We start from the raw sequence: 8,262 nt of genomic DNA, 5'->3' as shown, positions 1-8,262 counted from the left end.
TATATTGTTGTTATTAGACATTGTCATGATATATCTTTATATATGATATATAGTTTTCATTGAAAGCATAAATCATGAAAATATATTGGACATCGATTTGCCATAAATCCATAAATTATTGTTAGAGCGTTGATATCCTAAACGACGTGTTGCTTCGACTTCGATGAGAGCAAACATGCCAGTAGGCAGTAGCACACTGGTGATGTGCGAATCATGAATATTTGCAAAAAAAAAAGTCTATGAAATATAAATAAAATAGTTTTTTTTATATCTAATAAACGTAGGGTGGAAATTTAAAGGTAGCACAGAGAAGCACTGTAGTGGAGCTGGAGCGCGCACGCACACACGAGTACACGACACGAGACACAAGCCGGGAATTGAAGCATCAAGCCCTTTCTCTGAGCGCCGATGGCACGGTATCTTCTCGCCCCCACTTCCACCTCCTCCTCTACCTTTCTCCCCAAGGATGGAGTCAAGAACTCGCCGACGTCACGGCCCCTCCGCCTCCGTGCGCTCGGCTCCAGGACCAGCAAGGCGCGGCACATCATGGCGGTGGCGTCCGAGCAGGCCGCGCCGCCGGCCAGGTACCCCAAGGTGGCCGCCCCTACCACCGGCCCGATCCCCGCCGCCGAGCTGCTCGGAGTCATCGAGGCCGCCGCAAAAGCTGGGGCCGATGTGAGTTTCAGTTGCCTTTGTTGCTTGGTATCTCTGCTCCCCCAATTTCCGATTTTGGGGTAACGCTCGCAGCTTGTTGATTTGTTTGGTTGAAATGTGGTCTGTCAGTTCGCAAAACTGCATGTTTGTTGAACCGCAACAAGAAGTGCTAGTCGTTCAGTTGATGAATTCGCTGATTCTGCTCATTGCGCTATGTTGTGCCAATTGTCAAACTACTTGTTGCATTGGGTTTTAGACTTTTAGGGGTAGCTCTGCCCTCTGGCATAATTGTGTCTCTTTAACCAGTTATTATAGGGTCAAGTCTGCTACTTTGGTTCGTTCAGTCAACTAACACTCTTGAATTTTGATATATCAAAATATTGATAGTTGGGTACCGCTTTAAAGTTTAAATGCTTCAAGCTCTGAAATGGTTACACCACTTTTAGAAGGCAACAAACATGTCCTTTTATTTTAGGTTTACTGTTGATAGAGATAAAATATCAAGGTATCTCATCGTCTCCTACTTATTTCAGGTTATAATGGAAGCTGTTAATAAGCCACGCAATATCCACTATAAAGGTGTTGCAGACCTGGTGACAGAGTAAGAATGCTTCTCGCTGTTATTGTCGTGCTGCGCCAGTTCTTAGTTTAATTGCTATATAAGGTAGCAGGTATAAGATATTAGCGCCTCGTTTCATGCAGTAAAGTGAAACAGCGTAGTGTTTCAATCTAGTGCTCTATATTTTGTTCAGCACAGACAAGTTGAGTGAATCAGTCATTTTGGAAGTTGTCACCAAGAACTTCAAAGACCACCTCATACTTGGGGAGGAAGGCGGCCTTGTTGGAGATTCCCTATCAGAGTACCTCTGGTGCATTGACCCTTTAGGTTTGGTCCCTTGCTCGGTTCCTACCTCTGATTTGACGAACATCTATTTAACATTGTAACCATTTTTGTACTTTGTAATACCGGATAGCTCCAGTAGTTTTCCAGATAATTTCTCGATTTTTTACAGCAAACCTGTGAATTTGAACAGATTAGTCTATCCTCCACTTCATTCATTTAGAAGGTGATAGTTCTCTGTATTACTGTTACCCCGGCGAGAAAAAGAATTCAGTCCTGTGTATTATTAGTGACAAGCAGATTGAGAAATAGAAGGACTAGTACAATTCATATATCTGATATTTCACAGCAGTAAGGGTGTACCTGCATATATGGGTTATTGTACCTGAATTTAATGAGAAAATTAAGTTAGCATGACGGGGATCTAATCTACCAAATTTCTCCCTCCAGATGGAACAACGAACTTTGCACATGGTTACCCCAGCTTTTCTGTGTCCATTAGTGTTCTCTTCCGTGGAAAGCCTGCTGCTTCTACTGTGGTTAGTGTTTGATCATATAGTTCTTGATCCATATGATGTTTCCATAGCAGAGCTCCAAACAATCAGAATATTACACTACATATAGAAACAGTTTCTCTATGCGATTTTATGTTTTACCCCTTCCTTATTTAGGTGGAATTTTGTGGCGGGCCTATGTGCTGGAGCACCCGTACAATTTCTGCATCTGCTGGTAGGTTCTCCAATCAACTACTGGCTTTGCTTCTTCATGCTAGAGGACTCTAGAGACTCCATCTTTATGTCTTTCCTTCCTCTCGAACAGGCGGAGGAGCTTACTGTAATGGGCAAAAGATTCATGTCAGTCAGACAGACAAGGTAGCCTATTTTCTCTTCTAGAAGCTGTCATGCATTTTTCTATTATGTTCATCTGTGAGTGCAAGCCTGCCTTCTGCGATGATTTGCCAGGGGCCATGTGCTCGATCAGTCATTCATAAAAAGTGTTTTCGGATGTCTGAATTAAATGTCACATAACCCCGACTGCGTATGTAGATGTAAGTTTTCAAGTTATTGTCTCTGATTGGTAGTCGTCAACTCATTCTCTAGGTGGAACAATCACTTCTCGTCACAGGTTTTGGATATGAACACGATGATGCCTGGACGACCAATATGAATCTGTTCAAGGAATTTACTGACATTAGCAGGGTAAGAGTTTGCCGAACTGCAATTGTTTTTGCAGATTTGCACATGTGATTTTTCTATCATCCTCGAAATATACTTCTTTTTTTTCAGGGAGTGCGAAGGCTAGGGTCTGCTGCTGCTGACATGTCCCACATTGGACTTGGTATTACAGAAGCTTACTGGGAATACCGACTTAAGCCATGGGATATGGCTGCTGGCGTCCTGGTAGTTATAGTTACTTTATCTCCCATGGGAATATTAACATTTAATAAGTACTTCTCCAAATCAGTGTTGATAAATAACCATGAGTACATCAGAACTAAATATCGCCCCTTTTTTTTTGCTTTGCCTAATCTCACCTCAATCAGATATTACCTGTTATTGATCTAATCTAACATTTTTTTGTTAAAATTAGTTATACGTAAATAGGGGCTGCCTCTAATATGGCAGTAACCAGTCTAAAAATAGTGTCAGAATCCTGTCCATGGCCTTTCTGTGAACAACGAGAGTAAAAGGTTTGAATCGATGCTTATATTATATTTCATGATCGTATAAATGGATTTACTTTTGTTAGATCAACGCGTACTCGTTAAGTCAGAGGATGACAGCTCTGTTTCCAATCTAGCATAATCTTGTTTTATGGTGTATGTTGTGCTGATATATATCTGCCCGCTTCTTCGACAGATAGTAGAGGAAGCTGGTGGGGTGGTAACTCGCATGGACGGTGGAGAGTTTACGGTCTTCGATCGCTCTGTTCTTGTTTCCAACGGACTTGTTCATGGACAGGTTTGTTTGTTGTCAACAATTTGGCATATTGTTTGTGGCGTTCATGGACAGGTTTTGTTCTTAGTGTTGTCTGTGTGGACAGCTTTTGGACCGGATCGGCCCTCCTACTGAAGACCTTAAGAAGAAAGGGATCGACTTCTCGTTGTGGTTCAAGCCTGACAAGTACCCGACTGACTTTTGAGCTGCATCAAGGGCACCACCACCAGCCATGGGCCACCATAATAAAGCAGCCATCATTTTTTTTTGGGAAATTTGGATCTGTACCATCAAAAGATTACAACTTTAGATATATACCATTGTATCTCACTTATATGTGGGGTCCATATGAGGCAATGACATGTGGAGCCAATGGTATATATCTAAAGTTGTAATCTTTTAATGGTATAGATCCAATTATTCCTTTTTTTTGGGGGGTGTCCTTCAAGAAGAAACAATAATGTTTTTAGTTCAATAGCACTGTACTTGTAATGGCAATACGATGTACAGTTCTTCGACTCGAGTTTCAAATCAGAGTTTCAAGAGAGCCAAGCTCCTGAAAGAACAGAGCTTCACAACTGAACATGGAATGTGCCCCCATTGCTCTGGCTTTTCGATTGTTACATGTATCGGACGAGATCGAGATTTTGGAAGAGGCCAGCTCATTTCTACATCTAAGAATTGATTCCATCGTGAGCCGCTTTGGCCTGCTAGGCTGCTGCTCCTCTTCGAGATACCATTGATGGGGGCATTCCTCAGTGGTTAATGCAACGCAGTAGTAGTAGACCTGTTTTGCCGTCTGCATCAGCCACCAACCACCGCCGTTCACAAGTCCGATCGGTGTCAGAGAGCACCGGCGTCCTAAGTGGATTGTTTACGCACGCCCATGCACCGACCCCAAGCCCGTGATTCGCCCCGATGTCGTACAGCAGTGGAGCCGGTTTGTTGGTTGGTGAGTGGTGACGCCAGTCCACCCCAACGCAGTGGAGCAAGTTGGTGGTGCAACCATTCATCACAAATTTGCAGGAGGAAAATCTATTCTCTATTCTATCTATCTAATATATAAAGCACCAGTTTCAACGATCGTTTCGTGTTACCCTTTCCGTTTAATGCAAAAATAAAGTAAAATTATACGTAAATAGAAGGTTTGAAGCTTGATTGTTGTGTCTTATCAAAACAAAGTTTACTCATACGTGACTAGTTCGAGACAATGAGGTGCTTCAGATTTACTTGAACATCATCGACATCTCTGGAGTCTGGACCTTCCTTCCCCTTTCCTGGTTGGAAACCGAAGGGCAAAGCCTGAATTTCAACATAGATCACCAGAACTATAAGACGATCCTTTTAAATTGAATTTCATTCTAATAATCATAATTTAGATCCACATCAATTAAACTAATATGGTTTTACGTGGAATAGCCATATGTGAGAGATATGCCATCCTTTTGAACTGAATTTCATTCTAATACTCATAATTTAGGCACACATCAATTAAACTAATATGGTTTTATGTGGAATATTTGTATACTACTATTAGTCATATGTGAGAGATATTTATATGCCACATATTTAGATGAAGAGTTTGCCAAGAGTAGAAACATAACCCAATGATAGATAAAATCAATTTCCATCTCACATCCCTATAAATTTGAGATAAACTTGTATCTAAACTTTACAAAGTGATAGAATACCAAATTCCAAACCAAATAGCTTACTTTATTTAAATAGATTTAGATTCCTCCAAAACTAATGGATCCAAAACAGAGGTAAATTTGCAAATCATAGAGGGCAAATACTGAAAGGCCCACCAGGGCCCATTTCCACTCTTCGCACCACCAGCTTCCTCCATGTTCCATTACATTACATTTTTGCAAACGCAGAAAAAGGCGAAACAAGGCCACACCACCAGCTGACCGCCGAACGGAACGAGCCCGGCGGGCGGAAGGGAGAGAGCGCGCCAGAGCGGCGCCGAACAACCCTCGTCCACCGCACTCTCCTGGACCGTGGCCATGGCCATGGCCGCCGCGTCCCGATCCCGGGCGCTGTGGGCGTCCCGCGCCGCCGCCTACCTCAGGATCTCCACCTTCCCCAGGGCCTTCTCCACCGGTACGTCTTCCCTCCCTGTCCCTGCTCTGTTCCCGGCGCTCTGGCTCGTGGGGTCACGGCTCCTCGCGACTGGTACGGCGCCGTCTTGTTGTTCCCGCGACCGTGTAGGTCCGACTTGTGGAAGCATCCGGATTGGGCCATGGTTCTGCGGCCTCTCAGCCGGCGGATACGTTGGTTCAGGGGATGCGGTTTGCCGCTCCTCACTGACGGCTGCGTTGATTATTGCGGCGAAAGGTTCATTTATTTATTTATTTATTTATGTTTCTAAATACGAATGCTTTGTCCTTCCCGTGGTGACAGCGCGTGCATACTGTATGGAGAAGAAAAAAAAAGATCTTATACGATACTCTGCTAAAATATTTATAAGGTTTGTTTTGGTGTTAGATGTGGATGAGGGAGGAAATGTGTTACAAACCTGAAAACAATATTTCTATATGAATAGATAGCTCTGTTGTGGCTCAGTGCGGATGCAGAACAAATGGTCCCAGGAGCACAGGTTTCTAATTTTTTTTCTCATGTTACGTTTTTTTTCTCCAGTGCTGAAGGATCTGAAATATGCTGACACTCATGAATGGGTGAAGGTTGAGGGCGATTCAGCAACCGTGGGGATTACTGACCATGCCCAGGTCGATACATACACTTATTTCTATCGCTGTTAATTTGGAGTGTGAGGCAGTTCTAGGTGTTAGTCACTCCATATGCTAAGGTTATCTGGTGCTGTAGTTCTTATCTGTACTGACTACTGATAAACATAATGCACACTATCTGTTGGCTAGACGTCTAGTTCCAATATATTGTATCATGTTCACTATACAGCACTAGGGTTTCCATTGCTTAAGAATTGTTTTATATATACTGCTTCTGGCTTCCAGGATCATCTGGGTGATGTTGTCTACGTGGAGCTGCCAGAAGTTGGCGTCAGTGTATCCCAGGGGAAGAACTTCGGTGCTGTCGAGAGCGTGAAGGCGACCAGTGATATCAATTCACCAGTGTCCGGAGAGGTGGTTGAGGTGAACCGGAAGCTAAGCGAGGAGCCTGGGTTGGTAAGTGCTGCAGCTCACACTAGCCAGGACTCGTCTGAAAAATAAACTTCCATGGGTAGGTTAGTCAGTGATTCTCGTTTCTGGTCAGGTGAACGCAAGCCCGTACGAGAAGGGGTGGATTATCAAGGTCAAGCTCAGCGATTCAGGCGAGCTCAGTTCGCTCATGGATGGTGACAAGTACTCGAAATTCTGCGAGGAAGAAGACGGTCATTGAAGAAATCAGAGGGTCTTCTGAACACCAAGGACCTCTGTCTCAAGCTCTATCACTGCTTTCTGGTCTGGACACCTGCTGTGACAAATTTAAATTGGCAAGGTTCATTGCATGGAATAAATTAGTTAGGATTTGCCCTATTCTACCAGGGCTTGGGAAATCCGAGCTTGTGTTGTGAGTGGCGTGGTCAAGTTTGATTATGTCTTTTTAGTTGTAATCTCGTGATTTCCTTCTTTTTTTAAAAAAAAATATTTATCTTTTTGATTCCGTGCTAGTATGCAAATTTCTTGGTCCTTTTGCGAATGGTTCGGCGTTCATTACTGTGCATAGTGAACAGACAGGGGGCTCATGCGTTTATACAGAAAGATTGCACCATCTGTTTCGCTAAAAAGGTATCTCCATTGTCGAAAATTTTGCAAGAAATATCTGTTTAATGAATCTTATGACAATCCAATCCAACGATGGAACATCTTTTGTACCGAGAATTCCTACAACCTTGTTGTCGATAGTTCAACATTGGTAGGAATTTGCGCACTAATACTTCATTCACTTATAGGCCATAGCAGAAAAGGCTTAATGATAACATGAAATCATGTCATCAATTCAACCTTCATAAGAGAACGAATTCTGGCGAGTTTTGATCTCCTATCCAGTAAACACATGCAGAAAAGACATTGGCAGTGCAACCTAGTTTGCTGTCTTTGTAACTCAGCACTAGAGACGGTAACCCATTTATGTAAAGATTGCCCTTTCAATAGAGAGGTGTGAAACAAAATTTTAATATGGGGAACTGTTCTTTCCTGGGAGGAAACCAGACATCGGAGTCGTTGTATGATTGGTAGAGGAATATAAGAGGTCTCTGTAATAGGCAATCTAGGAAAAAATTCGATGGGCTTCTGATCTACTTTTGGTGGAGCTTATGGTTAGAAAGAAACAAAAAGATCTTCAGAAATCAGCAGAAGAATTCAGATCAGGTCGCTTATTTAGTGAGAGAGCTTGTTGGCGCTCTAGTGGGTTAGTTTTGAGCCCAGTGGCTTTGGAGTTGTTTTTTTAATCTTAGTAGACAGTCGAGTTTTGCTCTTCTTCTTTCCTCCTACCCCCTCTCTTTTTCGTCTTCGTGTGTGTCTTGTAAGTGTTTTCTTCTACTCTAATATATTGGACCGACAAATCTTTTGCCCGTCCCTTTCAAAAAAAACATGAGAAATAGATTCTACTAGCAAGTTTCCGTTCAGGCCAACATAAAGGATTAGGCTTTGATAATCACAGAAATTTGCGACGTGTCATCCTTGATTCATTCTTTCAAGATGTCCCGATAAGTGTCAAGTTCGGTTATACACTTGAGCTAGCAAGGCAACGCAACGCTCCTCAGTTTGGTTCTATTTCAGAGCACCATTCCACTATCGACCCATGACAAGCTCAATCCTGTACAACAGTTTATCCAAGAAAAACATAGCCCTAAAGAGGGTAATC

The 8,262-nt window shown here is 42.8% G+C and overlaps 2 protein-coding genes across 2 annotated transcripts; both read left to right on the top strand.

Annotated features, from left to right (window-relative positions):
- Positions 1 to 392: 392 nt before the first annotated feature.
- Positions 393 to 3,706, top strand: LOC100384405 (uncharacterized). Its single transcript, NM_001176947.2, has 10 exons — positions 393 to 675; positions 1,188 to 1,255; positions 1,407 to 1,540; positions 1,946 to 2,034; positions 2,167 to 2,224; positions 2,315 to 2,367; positions 2,596 to 2,694; positions 2,782 to 2,895; positions 3,355 to 3,456; positions 3,539 to 3,706. Exons 1-10 carry the CDS (start codon positions 409 to 411, stop codon positions 3,635 to 3,637), a joined length of 1,083 nt encoding a protein of 360 aa, NP_001170418.2. The 5' UTR covers positions 393 to 408; the 3' UTR covers positions 3,638 to 3,706.
- A 1,573-nt stretch (positions 3,707 to 5,279) lies between these two features.
- Positions 5,280 to 6,952, top strand: LOC100286311 (glycine cleavage system H protein 1). Its single transcript, NM_001159198.1, is given in 4 exon segments — positions 5,280 to 5,538; positions 6,076 to 6,164; positions 6,411 to 6,581; positions 6,670 to 6,952. Coding segments are annotated over 4 exon segments (483 nt in total). The 5' UTR covers positions 5,280 to 5,441; the 3' UTR covers positions 6,796 to 6,952.
- Positions 6,953 to 8,262: the final 1,310 nt, after the last annotated feature.

This window comes from Zea mays, chromosome 4 (assembly GCF_902167145.1).
Source record: "Zea mays cultivar B73 chromosome 4, Zm-B73-REFERENCE-NAM-5.0, whole genome shotgun sequence".
Taxonomy (NCBI): Eukaryota; Viridiplantae; Streptophyta; class Magnoliopsida; order Poales; family Poaceae; genus Zea; species Zea mays.
The sequence above is the reverse complement of the archived record's forward strand: the minus strand, read 5'-3'. Positions and strand labels throughout refer to the sequence as shown.